This window comes from Spermophilus citellus (genome assembly GCF_964194105.1).
Source record: "Spermophilus citellus genome assembly, chromosome: 5".
Lineage (NCBI taxonomy): Eukaryota > Metazoa > Chordata > Mammalia > Rodentia > Sciuridae > Spermophilus > Spermophilus citellus.
The window spans coordinates 84499494-84522776 of NC_138186.1; the positions used below are offsets into that span (position 1 = coordinate 84499494).

Here is a 23283-nt window from a genome sequence, read left to right on the forward strand (position 1 = left end):
CTCAGTATCACACAAAAAATAAATAAATAGATAAATAAATAAATGAATAAAACAAAGGTATTTTAAAATATACATCTATTGACACTTTTATAGGATGATATTTTCATTGTGATTTCTTATTTATTTTTAAACTCTTTGCCAATTTTATGGTGAAGATAAAAGAGAAGAAAAGACAGGCTGTTATGTGATTACTGTTATGCTGGCAATAGATTTTAAACACAGCCAAGTTAGTAAGGATCTAAATAAAGCTAAAACTATGTAACTTTTTTCTCATGTGCTAGATCAGAGGAAACACCAGCCAGGAAACATCTGAAGATGATAAAGACACCCTATTTTCAATGAGCTTAAAATTGGGAGGCTTCATGTAGTAAATGCAAAGAGTATTATTGGATTGAAAGCCCCCAATGAGGGATTGTGGGCAAGTTGCTTCAGCTCTGAATCTTAGTTTCCTCAACTGTACAATATAAGACTTGGATCAGAGAGCTTCACAGCTTTCCAAGTCCTTGTAAATAGATGGGGCAAGAGGGACCTTAGGACTTGAATGGGGATGAGTGGAGGTGGCAGTGAATGGGGCTCAGAGTTAGGTGACAGAGTCCTAATGTTGGGAGCAGAAATGTGCCTGGAATGAGGGCTTGTAGATAGTAGCAGTCAAAGAGAAAGTTGGAAGAGTTTGTGAGCTGACCTGTGGAGGGTATTGGATACCAGGTTTAAGTTTTATTAGATTTCCTTTTATAGAAAGTAGAAAGCTCTAAATAGTTTTATTTCTCTTTCCTTTCCATGCTAATCAGCGTTACAATTTCATATAAACTTCTGAGGACAAAGAAAGCACACACACACAAAGTGTGTGAGTGAGCCTCTTGAATTATAAATGATAAAATCTTACCTTTTCAATTTTTCTGATTATTAAAGCAATGCATAATTAAGATAAAAATATCTAAACATTACACATTGGAAAGTATAATATCCTTATGATAAACTCCCAAACAGAAAAATCATTAACATTTGTTGTCTTCTTGTTGATTTTTGTAGACGTTTTTAGGTAACAATTAAAAAAAATTTAATACCTCTGTTTTAATTTATTTTTATGCCATGCTGAGGATTGAACCCAGTGTGCCTCATGCGTGCTGGGCAAGTGTTCTACTTCTGAGGTATGCTCCCAGCCCTAGGTAACAGTATGACATAATTGAAGCAGCATTTTAGGAAGCTCATTTTGGTAGCACTGTGTGGTTTTGATAAAGAGGGGAGAAACTGAAGTCCGAGGATTAGGATCATTGTTTAACAAATATCTGTATATCTTCTGTGTTAGTGTGTAATAGTCCAGTCTGAAGGTCATAAGGGACTATATGAGGGGTGCAGAAAATATTAAAGAGGAATGGATGAATTCAAGAGATAGTTTAAAGGAAGAATCATCCAGTGACTGAGTGGGTCATGATTAGGGCAAAAGAGAAAGAGGAGCAGAAGAAGGTGATTGAAATTTCAGATGTCTTTGTGAGTCATTTGTTAAAGCTATGGGGAGGAAGCCCAGTTTAGGGAGGGAGATAAGCAAAAGATATTTGAACTGAATTATCAGAAATTACCACATTTAGAATCTCAGAAGAGGAGACACTCAGAGCATTGGAGAAAAGACAGCCAGACCTGGGAAGAGAGAGCCAAGAGAGTGCAGGCACAGAGCAGCGGGACAGAGGTTCAGAAAGAGTGGCTACAGTGTCAGGAGCTGAGGAGGCCTTACGGAGAACAAGCAGAGAGAAGGGATGGGCAATTAGAGGCCAGCTGTGCTGTTTCCTGGACATCCCCTGGTGCTGTGAAATGGTAGAGGTAGTATTCAGATTACAGGTGTCATGAAGAGTGGCTCGTTTGAAACTTTTGTTCTAAGGAAAGAGTGAATATGGTGAGGATAGCACTAAAAGACTGTGTAATTTCCTTCATGTTGTGGTATTCTCAGGATATTCATATTCATGCCTGACATGCTGATGTTAGGCAAACCTTTGTGAATTGGCCTAGAACTGATTGCTGTGGAAAAACATCTTACAAGTTGGAAATTTGGCTATCTTCTTCATCCTCAGCCTTTCATAGAAGAACAGCTGCCCAGTTCTGTGTGCCCAGTTATTTCATGTAACTGTGAGGTTGGTAAGATTGAAAATTTGTTACTCAACAGGTATGATAGTCATAATAAAAAGCCCCACAAGGTTATTATTTTGCCATTTAGTCCTGTTCTTTAGTACTAATTAACTGTTTTTGGTTATATCCAACCTCTCCCTGCATACCAGTCTACGTTCAGTAACTCATGTGTTCTACTCCATAAAACACAGCGCTCCCTTCTCCCAGCTTGGGTCTTCTTTGGTATGGCTCCCTGTCTCCAACTTACTGGGCTGCCTTCAGTTCTTCCTGGTTGAATTGGGAGAAGAAAAGAGAGAGGAACTATAAAAAATTCTTTTTATTGGGCTGGGGATATGGCTCAAGCGGCAGCACGCTCGCCTGGCATGCATGGGGCGCTGGATTCGATCCTCAGCACCACATAAAAGTAAAATAAAGATGTTGTGTCCACCAAAAACTAAAAAACAAATATTAAAAAATTCTCTCTCTCTCTCTCTCTCTCTCTTTCTCTCTTTAAAAAAAATTCTTGTTATGTATAAACATGAAATATATGAGTTTGCAAATATTTATCCTAAAAATGTGGTTCACAGTAACAGTGTTGTCATGGGGCATAAGAACTCTCTGGGCTTAGAAGGCATTTAAAACTAGCACTTTTTCTTTTTCAAATTGATATATGAGTTATTATTTTTTCTTTTCTTTTTTTTTGTGGGAATGGTACTGGGATTTGAACTCAGGGGCACTGACCACTGAGCCACATCCTCAGCCTTATTTTGTATTTTATTTAGAGACAGGGTCTCACTGAGTTACTTAGTGCCTCACCATTGCCAAGGCTGGTTTGAACTTGAGATCTTCCTGCTTTAGTCTCCAGAGCAGCTGGGATTACAGGCATGTGCCATGCCTGGCTCCTTAGTTCTAAGCATTTGTTTTTGAATCTAGAAGCCAAAGTTGAAAGAAACTGACTTGCATTTATGAATATTTGTAAATGGTCATGTAGTGTGCCATATTCCTTCAAATTTGTTAAAAATAGAAACTCTGAAGAGTTGGATGACTTCATGATTAGAGAAGGAAAACTCTGTAACTGGAATAGATGGTTTCAATAATTCACACGTCTGCAATTTGTACCCTAGTCATAGCATGACTTCTTAGAAGTCCTTCCTAGAAGGCAGTAAAAATAATGTTTTCTCTCTTTCCCTTTCATTTGATTTATTTACATAACAATAACCTCATAAAAAGTTATTAATTCAGGATCAACGTTTAGAGAAAGAAGTTACAGAGATTGCTGCAGGAGTTACAGAAAATACCCACTGGTTCTTCTTTTCTATTTTTGCCTTAGAAGTTGTTTAGAAAATCTAATTGAGGAAGGCTTGCATCTGATGCAAGCAGTGAATATATTTACTTCTAAAGCAGAGGTTTTTCTATGGAATGATGACTATATTGGGTAAGAAGAGCTCAGAGGGCGTTGATGAGTTACGTATTCTCTTGCCAGGAAAGGTGCTTGTTTAGAAGACAGGCTGTCCATATATTTAGCCTTCAGGTCATACTGCTTTCTCCAGTTTCTGGCAGAGTGAATGAGCATAGCCATATTTGATGACCTAAATTGACATACCAAGTCATTTGGAAGTAGGTTCAGTTCCTTTGAAACTGAATGAAAATCATTTAGTAAAGCAAACTCATACTTCATACAAAAGACCAGGGTTTTTTTCCCTCCATGGTTTTAGATAAATTCAGTCAGGTTTTATTTAGTTCAGCTAAAAGTAACAGAAAGATTTCAAAATAAATTTAATTCCTTTTATTAGATCAAAAGGCAGCAAAGCCTAGCATGAAGACAAAGTTCAGCCTGACACCTGTTTATTTTTAATGTATATTTTTAGTTGTTGATAGATCTTTATTTTATTTATTTATATGCAGTGCTGAGAATCCAACCCATTGCCTCACACATGCCAGGCAAGTGTACTAACTCTGAGTCCCAGCCCCAGCCCCTGATACCTGTTGTTGTAACTAAGGTTTTATTGGAACACAGTCACCCCCACCCTACCCCCACCCCCGCACATATTATTTCTAGTTGCTTTTGCACCACAGTGGAATTATTGAGTAGTTGTGACAGAGACCATATAAACTGCACAGCCTAAAATATTTACTGCCTGCTCTTTGCAGATCCCTGTTCTAGACTAATGAAAATACTTAATATCAATATTGTTTGGTTATGTATGGCATGAATGGCTACTCTTTGTATGAATTGTTATTAATTTAAAATATTTTGGTATCTTCTACCATTCTGGATTACATTTTTTATAAAAATAACTAACTCATTGTGAAGATTAGTATCCTGAGTGCCTAGTAGACAATACATTGAATATTGCAAAACTCAATTTTGTTTTTGACCAAATCCTTTGGACAGTGTTTTAGTCATCTTTTTCACTGGTGTGACTAAAAGACTGATCTGCACAATTATAGAGGAGGAAGAGTTTATTTGAGTGCTCCTGGTTTCAGAGGTCTCAGTTCATAGAAGGCCAGCTCCATTCCTCAAAGCTTGAGGTGAGGCTGAACATCATGGCAGGAGAGGGTGGTGGAGGGAAGCAGCTCACATTACAGTGATCAGGAAACAGAGAGAGTCCACTTTCCAGATACAAAATATATACCCATAGCCATGCCTCCAATTAGCCACATCCTCCAGCCATACCCCACCTGCCTCCAGTTACCACTCAGTTAACCCCACTCAGGGATTAATTCGCTGATTAAGTTAAGGTTCTAACCCAACCATTTCTCCTCTGAACCTTCTTGCATTGCCTCATACATGAGCTTTTTGGGGACATCTCACACCAAACCATAACAGACAGTAAAATAACTTATTTCTTAGTATGCATTTAACCATTTGTAAATACTCTGGGAAGATATGGTATGATACAAACTATGCTGTCAGCCCTTGATTGCAAGATGATTTCTTGATTTATGGAAGTAATTAAAATGACAATGAAAAGAAATATTTTCCTTTTTATTTTTCTTCAGTTTTTTGATGGTGGCCTCGTCTACTCCTTAGCATTTATGTTCCTTCCAAATAAAGGGCAGAAGTAAGGTTATTCTGAGGGTCATTTGCCTCCTTGGTATAGCCTTGTTCTTCTCAAGAGTTATTTTAATGTCTTGCAGGAGATACTGTTTGATAACTGAGGCTAATCTCATGAGCACCATCAGAATCAGCCTGGGGACAAGAATCAGTTTTCAGTCATTTATAGATACATGAATTCAACAAACGTTGACAGTTTGCTGGCCAGGTGCTATGCCCACAGGATTTCATAGTCATTTATAGGACATGATGTAGAGCAGATAATTAAAATATATTGTGTTAAATAAAATGGTTGAATAATTCACAGGGCAGTATGGGAGAGAAGGGGATTCAGCATGACACAGAGGAGCACATCATGAAAGTCTACTTGGAAGGGGTAAATCTAGATAAATAAATCTGGGACATTTGGTAGAACATTGGGTGGAGATATCCAGCAGGTGGATTTGAACCTGAATTCCTGGGTTGAGGTATGAGCTAGAAATAAAGATTTAAGAGTCTCTAGGATAAAAATAATGGTTAAAAACACGAGACTTGATGAGCTCACCTACAAGTTGGAGTGGGGAGAGCATTGGGTTCATATGTGAAGGGACAGAAGTTAAGAGTCAGAAAGAGAGCACACAAAAGAAACGGGAGTCAGAAAGGTATTTAGGAGTACAAAGAGAACAAAAGACTTGAGGGGAAGAGACAGACTAAAGAAAGATGGAAAACCCAGGAGTCTTCAGGAATGATTGGCAAGGTAGGGGGCAGTAGGAGAGAGAGAACTTATTTAAAATATTATCTTCTATAATTATGTGGTAAGCAAATAATTGCCTAAAACTTGGCTTTAAGCCTTTTGTTTAAAGTAGGCCCAAATAAATGTGATGATTTTCTACATTTGTAGAAGCTAGTAATTTTTTAAAAATCTAACATATTTATCCAGCACCTTTCTTTTTTCTTTTTTTTGCATAAGACATGGGGTAGGTTAGCAACCCTAGGGATAAACTATGAACAATACAGAAACCATCCAACATGAATCTAGACCTCACAGAACTTGCAGCAAGATAAGGCATGAATCTAAATACTTACAGTACAGGTAAAAAGTGACGGGAAGTAAAGGAAGGGCTAAAATGCATGAAGGCTTAGAGGGCAGAGAGATTGCTTTTTGTTTGGGGATTCAGGAAAACAATTTTGAGCTAAGCCTTGGAAGATAGGTAGAGATGGCAATATCAGTAAGTCAAACATAGGAAAAAGTACGAGCAGAAGCACCGAGCAGAAATCTTGAGACACTGTCAATCATGTACAGTGATGCTTCACTTAATGGAGGGGACACAGTGTGAGAAATGGATCACTAGGCGATTGTTTTTGCATGAACTTTGTGGAATACACTTTCGACACTGAGGTGGTACATCTTCCTACACACTAGGCTGTATGGTGTGGCCACAACGGTACCGTGCCCATTGTTACACAGTACATGATCGTTATAGCCCTTGACTATGTCCTTCTCCACAGCTGCTGATGCTGAGGTCTGAATTCATTTTTATAGAACCTCATGTGGTGTTTTGCATGTACTACTTAATTAATATTTGCTATGTAAATTTAATTACTTATCCACAGCCTTTCTTGTGCTGGCCTCAGTAATAAAGCAAAAACCAATTTGAAGACTAGAATTCTTTGCCAGTAAAATGATAATACAGATACTTGAGTACTTTACCTTCTTGATTTGATTTTTAAGGTGACAAATTAAAACTAACAAATGAATTAAATACATGTAATTTATAATATTTCTGTATTTGACAAGAACAATTTAAGTCACACATCACAGATATGATTAAGTTTGATCAGAACAGCACAACTTATTTAGGATATTATTTAAATGACCATATTAAAATCAACTTTCAGACGGCAATTTATTTATTTATTTTTGGGGGACTGGGGATTGAACTCAGGGGTGCTTAACCACTTAGCCACATCCCCAGCCCTATTTTTTTTTTTGTGGGGGAGACAGGGCCTCACTAAGTTGCTGAAGCTGTCTTTTGAGCTTGCTATCCTCCTACCTCAGGCTCCCAAGCTTGTTAGGATTATAGATGTGCGCCACAGCGCCTGGCTGGACAACTATTTTGTTACATATAAGTACTTATATTTGTTTTATATTTTGAAATGCACTATATCCTTACTTTTTTTTGTTTTCTAAATAAATCCATACAATTTTATCATTAATGTTTGTGTTCTTTATCTTCTGGCATAGAAGGACTATTAATAAGGAGCCTTTAAAAAATAATGGAATAGCTAAATGTCAGAGGAACACTTTCATGCATGACTGTTTTAATGAAAAAATATTGGCTTTTAAAAATTATATTATTTTTAACTCACATTAATTGTACAATTAACAGGTTTGACTGTGACATTTTTATAAATGCATATATTGTACTTTGGTTATATCCACCTTCTCACTGCCTTCTCTTGCCATACTTTCTCTGTCCCCCATGGTCCCTTCCTCTTCCCTAAAATCCCTCTCTACTTTCAGATAATCTTATTTATTCATTTATTCTATTGTCTCAACACATGACAGAAAATAAGTGATACTTATTTTTCTGTGTTTGCCTTTTTTTGTGAAACATGTCCTCCAGTTCCATCCATTTTCCTGCAAATGACATGATTTCATTCTTTATGATTGCATGATACTCCAGTGTATGTGTGCGTTTTTTTTCTTTTTTTTTATTGGTTGTTCAAAACATTACAGAGCTCTTGACATATCATATTTCATACATTAGATTCAAGTGGGTTATGAACTCCCATTTTTACTCCGTATACAGATTGCAGAATCACATTGGTTACACATCCACATTTTTACATAATGCCATATTAGTAACTGTTGTATTCTGCTACCTTTCCTATTGTATGTGTGCGTTTTACCTTTTCTTTATCCATTCATCTGTTGATGTGAACCTAGGCTGATTCCACATTTTGGTATTGTGAATAGTACTGCAATAAATATGGGTAAGGAGATGTTCCTTTTGTATGTTGACTTCATTTTCTTTGGATATGTACCAAAGAGTGGGATACTTGGATCATATGGCAGTTCTGTTTTTTAGTTTTTTGAGGAACCTCCACACTGTTTTCTATAATGGCTGTACGAATTTACCGTCCCACTGAGAGTGTATGAAGAGTTCCTTTTCCCCACATCCTTGCTAGCATTTGTCACTTTTTACTTTGTTGATAATGGGCATTCTAACTGGGGTGACATATAATCTCAGTGTAGTTTTGTTTTACATTTCCCTGATGGCTAAAGATATTGAGCATTTTTCATATACTTACTGGACATTTGTACCTCTCTTGGGGAAGTATCTGTCAGGTCATTCATCCAGTTTTTTTTAATTGGATTAATTTTTGGGGTTTGTTGGTAAGTTTTTTGAGTTCTTTATAATATTCTGGATATTTAATTTCTATCAGCTATTCATGTATATAATCTGGATATTAAATTTCTTTCAGATGAATAGTTGGCAAAGATTTTCTCCCATTCTATAAGTTGTCTTTTAATTCTGTTGATTGTTTCCTTTACTCTGTAGTATTTTTTAAAATTTTTTTTTTTTTGAGAGAGAGAGAGAGAGAGAGAGAGAGAGAGAGAGAGGGAGAGAGAATTTTAATATTTATTTTTTAGTTTTCGGTGGACACAACATCTTTGTTTGTATGTGGTGCTGAGGATCGAACCCGGGCTATACGCATGCCAGGAGAGCGCGCTACCACTTGAGCCACATCCCCAGCCCTCTATAGTATTTTTTAATTTGGTGAAACCCCATTTATCAATTTTTGCTTTTGTTTCCTGAGCTATTAGAGTCCTATTTAGGAAATTGTTGCCTATGCTAATATATCAAAGTGTTTCTTTTGTTTTCTTCTAGTAGTGTCAGAGTTTCAGGTCTTATATTCAAGTCTTTGATCCATTTTTTTTATGGTACTGGGGATTGAACCCAAGGGTGCTTAATCACTGAGTCACATTCCCAGTCCTTTTTGCATTCTATTTAGAGAGAAGGTCTTGCTGAGTTTCTAAGTGCCTCATTAAGTTGCTGAAGCTGGCTTTGAACATATGAGCCTGCTGCTTCAGCATCCCAGAGCCGCTGGGATTACAGGCATGTGCCACTGCACCCAGCCTTTTATCTATTCTAAGTTGATTTTTGTGTGGGTGATAGACAGGGATACACTTTCAGTCTTCTACATGTGGACATCCAGGTTTCCCGGCATCATTTGCTAAGATGCTGTTTTGTTTTTTTTTTTTCTCCAATGTATGTTTTTGACTCCTTTGTTGAGAATCAGATGATTGTAAGAGTGTGGATTATTTTTGGATCCTCTGTTTTATTACGGTCTATGGGTCTGATTTTATACCAGCACTATGCTACGTCGTTACTGTGGCTATGTAGTATGTTTTTAAATCAGGTCTTGTGATGTTTCCATTGTTGCCCTTTTTGCTTAGGATTACTTTGGCTATTAGGGCCTCTTATAGCCTTCCTTTAAGATTAAAAAATAACTTCTTCCATAGTGGGACGGTGGATAGGGAAGAATGAAAGAATTTTGGCTTGTGTAGAGGGGAAGAAAGGGAGGGGTGGGGCTGTGGGGATGGCAAGGATGGTAGAATGAGATAGACATTATTACCTTATATGCATGTGTGATTATACTATGGGAGTGACTCTGTACCATGCACAGCCAGAGGAATGAGAAGTTGTACTCCATTGTGTACAATATGTGTACAATATGACAAAATGCATTCTACTGTCATGTATAAGTAATTAGAACAAATTAAAAAAAAATAAATTCCCAGTAGACAGTAAAAAAAATAACTTCTTGATATGCAGATGTTTTAGATTTAACTTTAGGAAACATTAATATTTCATAGTCATATCAGTGTGTTTGCTTTGATGAGTTTAGGGAATCAGATTTAGAATACAAATTTTAATGTTGGAATTACTTAGCTATTTTGAAAAGGTTCTATTTAATGTGTTATAATTTAGAATGGACAGTTTGAAATATGAGTTAGAAAAATGATATAATAAACCACATGTTTTCTTCTTGATATTAGAAAAGGAAATAATTACGGTATCTATTAAAATAGGATTAATGGTTAACTAGATAATAATTCAAGGAATTAGAAAGGTGGAGCATGTTGGTTCATGATGATTTTGTATCCTAGATTACGTATAAGAATTTGGAACTCATCATGATGTCTCATGCCTGTGATCCCAGCAACATGGGAGGCTGAGGCAGGAGTATTACAAGTTTGAGGTCAGCTTCATCAATTTAGGGAGAACCTGAGCAATTTAGTAAGACTGTCTCAAAATAAAAAAAAAAATCAATTATGTTTAACATCATTTTAACCATTGTTTATTTTATAGTGATACCAAAACAAAATTGAAGTCATTCCTATTTAATTGATATGGTTTATCCTTACTTTATAAAATTTGTTGATTATCAAATTTAATCTTATTTTGCAAATGATGGAAACCATATTAAACAGTTTTATTTAAATGACCTATCTCTTATGTAAGCAAAGTTGAGAAGTAAAACTCTGAAATTTCGTAAGCTTATTATTGCAGTTGTCTAAAAATAAACTTTCACAAATTAAGATAAACTGTTTTGTTCATTAAATCATAAATGTAACAAAGTTAATATTCTAAACGTTTATATGCAGGTAAGTAAGCAAGCAAAACGATTGAATAAGAGCTCATATGCTTTGTCTTTTTTCTTTTTCCTCCCAATAGGACCAGACATATTATCAATCATTTCAAGTCTCAGAATATGGTGAGTTCCTCAGTTTATTTTGAAGGAAAACAACAACAACAACAACAACAACAACACATTTATTACTTTCTACAGAGATAAGAGAAATTGTCAAGAGATAGGCTACTTAAAGTAAAAATTCCAGTGGAGATAAAATTCTGGTGTTCCTTATAGGCCTAAACAAGTATTTTCCTTTATAAAGTTCTAAAATCTCACTAAAAGAATAAAGTAGGAAAAAATATTACCTAAATTCTCATTATGCTAGTCTTTCCTTTTATATAGTTTTTCTTTATTTCTATTTGTTGTGACCATAAAATATTTAAAAATTTTTGAGTTTTTAAAAGTCAAAACATTGGGGTTAGTCGTGTGTAGTGCAGTGATACATGCCTCTAATCCTAGCAACTCAGGAGGCTGAGGTAGGAGGATCCCAAGTTCAAGGTTGGCCTCAGCAACTTGGTAAGGCTTGTCTCAAAATAGGAAAAAAAAAAAAAAGAAAAAAAGAACTGGGAATGTGGCTTGGTGGTAAGGCACCCTGGTACCAAAAAGCAAAATAAATAAATAAATAAATAAATAAATAAATAAATAAATAAATAAATAAATAAAATAAAAACATGCAAAAGGCCCTGGGTTTCATCATCACACCACAAAATCAAATTTAAAGAAAACCCATCTTACTGTCAATTATTTTCCACATTTTTATTTGGTCAATATTGCTGAAGACCACCTATTTAACTCAGGTTAATCATATTCTTATAAGTGCAGCACTTATAATATTGTGTTAAAAACAGATGAAAACTGTGGATTCAGCTAGTTGGTTTATGAATGGAGGAGAGATGAAGGTGAAAGCATGGGATCTCTTTCTTAGTTTACCATTTAAGTAGATACTTTGAGTTTATATATTGAGTTTTTTCATTTAATTTGTGCCACTTTTTGAGACTGTGTTTCATTCAGGCAGCTGAAATTCTGGAAAGTAGTGTGCTTATCCCTTTGTGGCTCAGGCTTAGGATCTCAGCACACACTGTTTCTATGGGTGGGGTACAGCATATAATTGCCAAGCTATAATGTGTGAGGAGAAGGTATTTGAATTTCCCTTTTGGCCTCCTGTCTTAGATTGGTCCAGGGTATAGGAGGGACTTGGAGCATGAAGAGGGCCTGTAGCATTATTTGAGCTGAAAGTCTTCCCTCCATGGGACTCAGAGGTCTTTTGATATTTGTCTTCTGTTAATTGAATGGTGAGGTACCTTGTTATGAGTCTTAGATCTGTCTTTGATCAGTGAAATTATAGAAAAAAAATTTAGTAGATCAGAAAAAAGCAAACAAACATTTTTTTGCTCTGGTGGGGTGCTTTATGTCAAATAGTATTAATTAAAACATATTTCATACTTAATTACATAAAGCTGACCTAAGTAAGGATTTCTAATTTGAATAAAGGGGTTTTCATCTGTGTTAATGTATGTTTGGATTCTAATGATTCTAAGTTTAAGTAATAAAAATTATCAACTATTTCAGAAAAATTTAATTTTTTATTTTGCTCAGCTGAAGATAATGGTAAAACATATTCTTTAAAAGATTGCTTTTTTCCCCCAGTGTTACCAAAATTTGAAGTTGCTTTGCAGACACCATTATATTGTTCTTTGACTTCTAAGAATTTAAATGGTACCATCACCGCAAAGTAAGTATTACTTTTCTTTTGATAAGACTCTCAATCATTATAAAACTGTAAAACAAAAAGCTCATTATATATTTCAGAATATTAGCACTATGCTTTGCTTATCAAAATATCCTACTGGGTGATAAACAACTATTTATAATAAGTAATCAAGCATGAGACAGGTCTTTATATCCATGTCTCTGTTTCCAAGCCAATCTAGTCCTAAAATATTTCCCAAAACCAAGACTCCTTTAAGGATATACATTATAAGTTGCCATATTAAAAAAAAAATTATGTGTATTTCCTTTTTCTCCATTCAGATGATGTAGAGTTGAGGCAACTAACTTCGCTTTTCTTAAATCCTCTGCTGTTTTTCTCATTGATAATGGAGGTGGGAGAGGAAGTGGTTGTCTTATTGAAATTGGCAGATATGTGAATAATCAACATTCATTCATTTCACCATATGTACACAGAGACCTTCAATTCACCCTGTCTCATATATGTCTGGTGGCTGTCATGATTTGGACCCCCTAGCTTGAACAGCACAGCATTTTGTATTGCTGAGGCAAAAAGCATACTCAGAGTTCTAGACTAGTAGTTCAGGCTGGGATGGCCCTCAAGTAATTCAAGGATTGGTCTTTTGTAGCTTTTATTTTTTGATGTGTCTGTATCTGTGCTTCAGCTTCTGAAATTTATTTCTAAGAGCTAAGAAAAACTGGACTCCCCTACTGCTGTCCCACCACTGTATCTCCACTGGTGAGGATCTATGTCAGTGTAAGCAATGGGCAGTGAGTCTCCTGGCAGAAGCACTTCACAATCCAAAATGTTCTAAAAATTCCTGCTTTAAAGTGTGCAACAATAACAAGAAAAGCTACATGAAACACACAATACAGAAACAAAATCATGTCTATGATTTATACCAAATTAATATCTGCTTGTGTTCAAGAAACAACGTCCAATATGAATTTGGAGGCTGTGGATGGATTTGTGGTTTAGAAAACACACAAATGCCTGCATTTTACATCATTATTATACTGTACTTGATTTTAGTCAAAGGTTCAGCATCCTGTTTGGGGTTTGAGTTCTTTGGTAAATGTTTTTAAAACTTGGAACAACTCTGGTACAAACCCCAAATATATGTAGATCAGCACAATCCATGTCCACATAGGTTGGATTGAGCCTGGATCTCTTCTTTGATTCTGTTTTTGGTTTCCAGAGGTGTGCCAGAAAATTTAGTAGAAACAGTCAAAACAGTGGTAGTTAAAGTTGGGTAACCTCCAGAAAATTTTACATGTAATTTTAGGGCGCCGTGGACCCTCTGAGCTCTCACCACTAATATCCTTACCTCAAGCCCAATAGGGAACCTTATAGTTTCACCACAGTTTGTAATGCTTGAATTTCTAACTAACAGTTGAGAATGACATATTTGTGATAGTCTCCTGGCATTTCTGTGGTGCTCGCTGTATTGCAATCTTAGTATGTGTATAGAGGTTGGCCAGAGAAGTAGAAGCAGTAAGAAACATATAGTAATATATGTTTAGTACAAGAGGATATAGTACAAGAGGTAGGCTTAGTGATTGCGGCACTGGTTAGGTAGTGCAAGATCCATAGGGCAGGCTGCCAGGAATGGAGGATGAGGCTATAATTCTCAGGCAGAGGCCTAAGTTGCTTCCACAGGCAGAATTTAGGGAAATCCTAGCGCTGCTTTTAAGATCTGTGAATTGATTGAATCAGGCCCACTCAGATATCTAGGAAAATCTCTTTTACTTAGAGTGAACCAATTATGAATTCTAACAACACCTATAAAATACCATTACCTCAATACCTAGATTAGTATTTGATTTTGTAATAGGGTGATCTAGCATGGTGAAGTTGACACACCTACAGGACCATCACAGTGTGCTTGGTATTTCAGGTGTGGATCGTGAGCCTCTTTGCTGCTTTCAGATCTGGCTAGCTCTGGTGATGGTCTATTCTGTCCTTCCTTTCTATTAAAATCTCCTTCAGGCTTCAGTTGCCTGGAGATGATGTCCATGGGGGTGACAGATAGTTCTATTCCAGAGCAGTGCAAACTTGGGTCTTTTGTGTGACTTAGGAAGAATTGCAACTAACATGGCCTAAACCCTTCCCTTTCCCTGCCAAGGCCTGTGAATAAATCATGAACATTCCCTCTATACCAAAATAGAGTGCTGGGCCTACCAGTGAATTTCAGAAGAGTCTGCTTTTGCCTTGAGAATCCGACTGAGAATGTAGTTTACAACACTGCAGTAGAGTAAGGAAATACTTGGGCCAGTGAGATCTTTTTATCAGGTTTTTGTTTTGGTACTTGGGATTGACCCTAGGGGTGCTTAACTATTGAGCTACACCCTCAGCCATTTTTTAATTTTTTTATTTTGAGAGAGGGTCTCACTAAGTTGCTTAGGGACTCTCTAAATTGCTGAGGCTGGCCTTGAACTTCTGATGCTCCTGCCTTAGCCTGATGGGATTACAGGCATACACCACCATGCCTGGCTTTTTTTTTTTTTTTAATCAGTTTATAGCTGAGCCTACACATACTCTATAAATACTGTGTCCCAGTAGAAGTGGAGATGATCGTAACCATCATTCTCCCTGTCTGCATCTCCATCATCCTGACTGTCTGTCATGATGAAAGCTGCAGTTCTTTTCCTTCTAAAGGCTAATTCCTCCACTTGGTCCTTGTCAGGCTGCTATCAGGAGAGTTCCAATCCCACTTCCTCTTCCTGAGTGGGGACTTTTCCATTCAGTATCTTTAACCTTTTGTTCTTTAGAGGCATCTTCACTCTTAATCATCTCTATCATTAAAGAAACAAACCCTCCCCTGTCCTTCCATCCAGGGCCCTATCTCTGGCTTCTTCACAGCCAGTCACAGTGCATTTTCCACTTCTTCACATTCCATTCATTCCTCAACCACCTACAATCAGTCAGAATTGCTTTCACCATGATCACAAAGGCCTCCTTCCTGCTCAGTCTCATGGGCACATTTTTAAAAAATATTTTTTATATTTTTTCCCCTTTTGTAGCATTTGGCATTGCTCTCCACTCTAATTTCCTTTCTGGGTTTGCTCCTTGCCTTTAACTACTCCTTTTAGACTCTTTGCAGTCTCTTCTTTCCTGTCCATCTTTGAAAAGTTCTTGTTCCTCAAAGTTCCATCTTTGGCACTCTTCTTTCTGTACACGTTTATTTCATTTCCTTCCCCATGGCTTGGGATTCTGCTATGGTGTATAATTTGACGACTCTTAAATCCTTGTCTTCAGCCCCAATATCTGTCTTGAGGTTTAGACCCTCATATCTTGCTGTACACTAGACATCTCCCCTCAGGTATCTGATAGGCTCTTAACTAAGCATATCACCTCTCTGAAACCTGATGCTTCTTCTGTGACACCCCTCCTGCCATCTTGGTGGACTGAACCATCATTGGTTTAGCTGCTCCAGTCAGCCATGCTCTTCCTTCTCTTTTAACAATTCCCATATCCAATCAACAACCAGTGCTGTTGATTCTGTCTCCTTAATATCTCTCAAATCCATCCACTGTTCTCCACGGCTACTTCCTTGATTCAGACCTACATTATCTCTTCTTAATTACTGTTGCAGTTTCCATTAAATGTATTTCCTGACACCATGCAGCCCCTTCTCCTCTCTCTCAAACTCTACTCCCCAAATTTTACTTGTGTTTTCAAGAAGGAAAAATGCTTTCTATGATCTTTATTTAGGTAATTTCAAGGCGTGGCTACTCCCTCTGATCCTCTTTCATCACAAAACTAGTTGCACAGCTTTGCTGTTTGCTGGTCCACTTCTTTGAAAATGAGTCTGTCTTACTACTGCACCTTGGTGCTTAGTACATGTCAGCTATGGAATAGGCATCCAATAAATACTGCTGAAAGAACATTGCATGAACACACAGCTCCTAAGATTTCAGTTCCAAGCTGTATGTAGCACAGCCAAGGTCTTCATACCAAATTTAAAAGTTGTGATTTGGAGTGAACCAGGTTGAGTTGTATGGGCAATAGGTTTGGTCATATCAAATTAGGGAGTAGAGAGTAGAACCTGAAATCAAGTTCCTCAGGTGTATTTTGAAAGATGGGTTCTGTTGTCTTACTTTTCATGTGATTGTTTTAAATTATAGAAAGATCTTGTAAATATCTATTTTATAATAGCTGTCATAGTCATCTCTATGGATGCATGATAAGCAATTTAGCTTACTCTTTTTTGCTAGTAGACATCTGTTCCATCAAGGTTATTTTAAATGTACAGGGCATTGCTAGAAATTTCTTGGAGAAGGTTAAAAGGTTCTATTTGATACAATACCCTATGTGCATATATTACTACATGATTGGTGTGATCCTATATCACATACAACCAGAAGAATGAGAAGTTATTCTCCATTTATGTATGATGTGTCAAAATGCATTATACCATCATATATAACTAATTAGAATGAATTAAAAAAAGATTTAATTTGGTTTTGAGATCTTTAAATGAGGTGACTAAAAAAATAAAAGTTTTTAGTGTATTTGTCTGTTACCTTTGATGTGAATATCTGCTTATTAACTACCTCATTAAAAATAAATAATAGATTCTTTCTTCCTAACCACAGTGAGCTTTAGAGGATTCTAAATCAAATAACACAGCATATATCTAGTTTGCTCCTACAACTCCTGGGAACAGTATAATTAAAATAGATTATTTAATCTAAGGCTTATTAAAATGTATTTGATGAATTGAGACATTTGTATCTTGGAAATAACATGAAGGAAAAAAAAGGTAGGTGCAGAGAAACATGAATTATAGGGTTCATTTTTTAAGGTGTTATTTTATAAATTTTTGTACTATGGATGTTTTTAGAAAAAAATTCTTGTCTTCTTAATGATACTATCCCAGAATATCTTTGATTTGCTTTGTCAAATGTTGTCAAGTTATTTTATGAATAATTAAGGCATTCTAAATACGTTCAGATTTTATTTAGGATACTAATTTTCAGTATTCTTGTTTCACAGTGATTATTATCAGCTTGGTAGAAAGCTAAGTCTGCCTCACATTCAAGCCAAAATTAAAAATTTGCATCTGAGAGTAAATTATTATTTTAAAACTCTTTACTAGCATATGATACAGCTTTGTAAAATACAATATGATGGTATTATAGCTTGCTTTTATTTAATCTTTAACAAGATACAAACAATGTTAGGTTTGGAAGACTTTAGAGTAAGTGATTTTGATGCTAAGGTTTCTAACGTGGGTTTCTACTACCTTTACTATTTTTGTTTGGAAGGGTGATACATTGAAGGTTGAAAATTTTTTTTGAGATTTGCAATGTTTGCTTTTGAGCTGAGTTGACCCAGATGAGGGGCTATTTCTGTGTCTAATCACTGGATTCAGGAAGCTGTAGTTTACTATACAATTTATAGAATGCAAAGCAAAATTACTTTTACATTTGGCCTCACATTTCATAATAGAGATGGAAGAAATCTAGAAAACACATTTTAAAAAGACTTCCTGGCAGTAAAATGATTCATCAGAGTGCCTCTCCTTTGCATGAGGACAATTTCCCATAGACTGCTAACATCAGAGAAGGAGATTTGATTCAAGAAGATAAGTTTGATACTATAGATTTAAAAAATCACTATTTTTGATTTTTCTTGCAAAAAAATAATTTTTTGGCAGCTGTGAGTTCATTCAGTGCTTCAGAATCTAAGATCAAATAATCCCTCCTGACTAATATTGGAACATGCAGTCATTGGCCATGGTGATTGCAAGTTCAACTGACATTTAAAAATCTTCAAATTGGGTGTGGTTCATACTTGTAATCCCAGCTACTCAGGAGGCTGAGGGAGGAGAATTGAAAGTTTGAGGCCAGCTGGAGCAATTCTGTCTCAAAATAAAATAAAAATAGTAGAAGATGTAGTTCAGTGGTAGAGCATTTGACTCGCATGTGGGAGGCCCTGGGTTAGTTTTTAAAAATTTGCTGTAGGAGCATGTATTTAATATAATTCTTCTACATTAGATTGCTAGTGTATGCTATTGAAAGTAATATTTTTTATTTTGTTCTTCTGATAATGTTAATTTTTTTGGGAAAAAAACCCCTGTTTATTGTTTTTCAGGTATACATATGGGAAGCCAGTGAAAGGAGATGTAGTGCTTACATTTTTACCTCTATCTTTTTGGGGAGAAAAGAAAAATATTACAAAAAAATTTAAGGTATTTTTTTCAGTTTATAACTTGTGATGGGAAAATATGTGTATTTTTCCTAAAAATGAGATTTTGTACTAAATTAGCAAAAAAATTGAATGTAAGAAAATCTAGAACTTTGTGGCATTGGAAAAGTGAGAATTTACCCACTTACAACACTGATTAATATGGAGCCATTGTGGTGTTGTGACTTAGTTTGAGTTTTATTTCTAGAATTTGAATCACTAAAGTGAGAATAAAACTGAACTTTTAAACAAAACAGATAAATGGATCTGCAAACTTCTCTTTTAATGATGAAGAGATGAAAAAGGTGATGGACTTTTCAGATGGGCATTCTGAACACTCGGATCTCTCTACTCCTGGGCCAATAGAAATTCTAGCCACAGTGACAGAATCACTTACAGGTTTGTGGACATTGACTTGAAGGTAAAGCTACTTATGTGTTGTTGCTCTGAAATCTCTTTTTAAAACTTGCACTTTCACTTGGGGACATTAGTTGCTTTTTTAAAGATGCTATTTAATGTTCTAGTTTTCAAGACTATAAAATAGTCTAACTTGTGACATGTTTTCATAATAGAAATGAAACTTATTTTCTGTGAAAGTTTGTGCTTCAATCACATGTGATAGCTATTTGCATTTTTCAATTTTTAGTCTCTTTTTAGCTTGAAAACCACTCAGAAAGGCCTACATTTTCAGCTATTATTTCTTCTTCCTCTTTCTTCTTCTTTTTTTTTAGTTGTTGTTTATTTTATTTATTTATATTCGATGCTGAGAATCAAACTCAGAGCCTCATACATGCAAGGCAAATGTGCTACTGCTGAGCCACAACCCCAGTCACCTTCTCCTTTTTTTTTTTTAAATTACTTAACATAATCTGAAATCTCACCTGGTTCTAGATGATTTTCTCCTTTAATTAAAAAAATGTTAGTTATTTGTACGTTTCTGTTGTTATTTCAACAGCTTTAACCAATCACTGGAAGAGCAAAAGACTATTCTGTCACTGGCCCTAATTTGCTTTTGTGTGTCTATGTCACTGAGGGAGGATGGTGGTAGTAGAGTTTAATTAAAAGCAGTCCACAGAGAACATAATAGACCATGTGGTTCTCTTATTGTGTGTTAAGCCAGTATAGAAATGAGGCTTATGTGTCCTGATATCTTCAGCCTCTTTTACAAGTAGCTTAGATGGAAAGATTTGGTGGATAGAAGCTGTTGGTGAATTATTTCTTTTTAATTCTAAATGATGCAATTTCCAAAATAGGCATCTCAAGAAATGCAAGCTCTAATGTGTTTTTCAAGCAACATGATTACATCATTGAATTTTTTGATTATGCTACTGTCTTGAAGCCAACTCTGAACTTCACAGCCACTGTAAGTTGGTATATTTATTACTAGTCCATAGCAGTAAGTTCAGTTGAATGAAACAGAATGGGAAAGAGTATACTCAGTGTTTCTTCAAAAATTTTAGTCAAAAATTCGATATATTACCTTTTCTCTTTAGATATGTGAGGTATGTAGAATTGTTTCTAAGTGATCTGGGCCTACTTTTTCTTAAAGAGTAATTTCTAACAACAACAAAATATCTTCCTAGAGATTTATTTAGCAAACAGTTTATGTTAGATTTGTTACACTGAAGCTTTTATTAATTGAAGGGATTTGATAGTGGTCAAAATTTTAATTTAAATCACTTTTCTTTTTTCTTTTTTTGTACTGGGGAATTGAACTCAGGGGAACTCGACCACTGAGCCACATCCCTAGCCCTGTTTCCTTATTTTGTATTTTGTTTAGAGATAAGGTCTCACTGAGTTGCACCTCACCTTAGAACTTGATCCTCTTCTCTCATCCTCCCAAGCCATTGGGATTACAAGTGTGTACCACCATACCGGGCTTAAATCTGATTTTTATAATGCTAATTTTATTTCTAGAAAAGATACAACTTTAAAATTTAACATCAAATCTCTTTTTCAAAAAAAATGTTGAATTAACACTTGTTACTTTAATACATTTTGACAGAGTGCAAGGTGTGGTGCAAGGCAGGGCTTATGGAGCTAAGAAAGACCCAGTGCTACCTAGTTCAAGGTTTTTCTGATGGTGACAAGAAAATATGCACAGAACTATAATTCAAGGAAGTATAAGATTCACTCATGAGTTAGTTTCTGTAGGGATTTAAAGCAGGTGTTGCAAACTTTTCCTGCAGAGATTAGATAGTAAATATTTTTAGCTTTCTGGGCTTTCTTTGTCACATCTACTCAACTCTGTCATTGTAATATGTAAGTAGCCACAGCCGATTTGTAAACAAACGAGAGTGACTATATTCCAGTAAAACTATATTTACAAAAATACTGGATGGGCATGCCTGCTTTCCAGTTAGCTAACCCTTGTTTAAAAGAAAGGAGGGGAAGATCCTTGTTGAATGTGTGAAGAGAAGTTTTAGATAGTTACTGATTTCAGTTATCTCAATAATTTAGACAATTTGAAAGATAAAAATCACAAGGCTGCTGATATTTGTTTCCAGATGAGGGAAACCTTGGAGTTCAGGAAGGAAGGTTTGGGTTTGGGATAGGAATGGGGGTTAAGGAATACTATATGGAAGAGGAAGTTCTAAACGCTTTGTTAAAAGATTAGTAGAGTTTTAAGTGTTTGGGCATGGGGGTGGGAGGTGGGGAGCAAGATGAGTTGAGACAAAAAACAAACAAACAATAGTGAGAGGCTGGTTGGCAAATTCAGAGGTATTCAGAAGACAGTGACTGGACAATTGCAGTCCCAGCTGAGCATTGTTTCTGGGAGTGATAAAACTGGAGGATCCTGAATGTCTCCCATATGGATTTTTTTTTCCTTTTTTTTTTTTTTAAATTTTTTATTGATTATTTAAAGCATTACATAGCTCATGGTATTTGAACTTTATACCCTAGGGATATGGTGGAAACTGTTTGAGTAGGACTGATGGGGTTATGTGCTGGAGGATGGAAGCAGCCTCGGCGTGGGGCGATGGGGAGCCTCGTGGTGGTGGCTGTTAGAATGGCAGGTGGAGCAGAGAAATACATGACTTGGTGTTCATTGGATTTTGGAGGTAGGGTGAGGGAGGGAATTTCGGAAAGTAAGTTTTGAAGAATTGTGGTATCAATGAAAAAAGCAAGGCAAGATGGTTGTTCTGTGTTAGACATGCTGAGTTCCTGGTGACCGGGAGCCAAGTGAAAATTTCTTGGAGGGAATTGGAGGTATTTTGTTGTGAGATGCAGTGCAAGGTAAAAACAGGGTTTTTGAATTTGCCGTATAATCCCAAGGAAACAACAAGCTAAGCCCTAGGAACACTGAGACCTTTGAGGAAGAGTTTACTGATTATTTGGCCTTGACAAATTCCCATATTTTGTGAGAGGAAAGGGGAACCATAAAGGACACTGAGAGGGTGCACAAGGAGAGGTATGAAATGAAGGAGACTGTTGTGGAGCCATGGAAGTCAAGGAAGCCATAATGTTCAGAAAGCAGGATCGTGGGCCTCTAGATGCCTCCTACAGAGAGGCCAATGAATCTGAAGATGAGAGTGCCATCAATAACTGTTGAGACTTAGTGTCATGGGATATTACAGATGGAAACTGCAGCCAGCTGAACTTAAATCTTTTTTTTTTTTTTTTAAATTACCTGTTTTAAAAATATCTTGTTTTGACAATTAGGTGAAGGTAAGCCGTTCTGATGGCAACCAACTGACTCTTGAAGAAAGAAGAAATAATGTAGTCATAACAGTGACACAGAGAAACAAAACCGATTTCTGGAGCAGACAGAACCGTGGCAATCAGGACATGGACACTGTCCAGATCGTGAATTATACGGTCCCCCCAAATGGAATCTTTAAGATTGAATTCCCAATCCTGGACAACTCCAGTGAGCTACAGCTGAAGGTGACCTCTGTTTCCCACAATTATGGTTCCGGGACACCATCATCTCAATTGTAACTATGTAGATACTCAACCTATCAGAGCTCAAAGTGCAAAGGAAGTGGACATGTTTTTGTTTTTTAAAGTGGGAGAAAGTGTTAGAAATAATTTGATGACAGTGACTAAGGATTGGCCTGAATGTTTCCTTGTAAGTTCATTTTGAAGAGCAGAGTAAAATATAACAATGTGAAGATATGATGGAGAAGCTCCACAAAACCAGGGTCTAGGTTGATTTTTAGTCATTCGAAATTTTATTTTCAGTGTGTGATACACATCTGTAATGGCAGTTACTCAGGAGGCAGAGGGAGGAGGATCACAAGTTGGAGGACAGCCTGGGTAACTTAGAGAGCCATATAAAAATATAACATAGGAAAGAGGTAGGGATATAGCTCAGCAGTAGAGCAATTTTCTAGCATGAGTGGGGCCTTAATTAAACATGGGTTTAATCCCTAGTACTGGAAAATAAAAATAAAAGTGAATTTATTTTAGCAGGAGATGGAATCAAAGAGGTTTATGTATTTGTAAAACCTTTGCTGAGATTTCTTTCCCAGAGTGGTTTGTCTGAGAATCCTCAGCCATCCCTGCTGCCTGCCATCTG

At 36.3% G+C, this 23283-nt stretch overlaps 1 protein-coding gene across 3 annotated transcripts in view; it reads left to right on the plus strand.

Annotated features, from left to right (window-relative positions):
- Positions 1-23283, plus strand: part of CD109 (CD109 molecule) — a 133285-nt gene that overhangs the window by 52621 nt on the left and 57381 nt on the right. For all 3 annotated transcript variants that reach the window (XM_081295359.1, XM_081295360.1, XM_081295358.1), the window contains 6 exons: positions 10882-10921; positions 12488-12572; positions 18669-18765; positions 19019-19160; positions 20015-20124; positions 22425-22649. In XM_081295359.1, coding sequence (XP_081151485.1) covers positions 10882-10921; positions 12488-12572; positions 18669-18765; positions 19019-19160; positions 20015-20124; positions 22425-22649 — 699 coding nt within the window. The remainder of the gene's footprint in view (positions 1-10881; positions 10922-12487; positions 12573-18668; positions 18766-19018; positions 19161-20014; positions 20125-22424; positions 22650-23283) is intronic.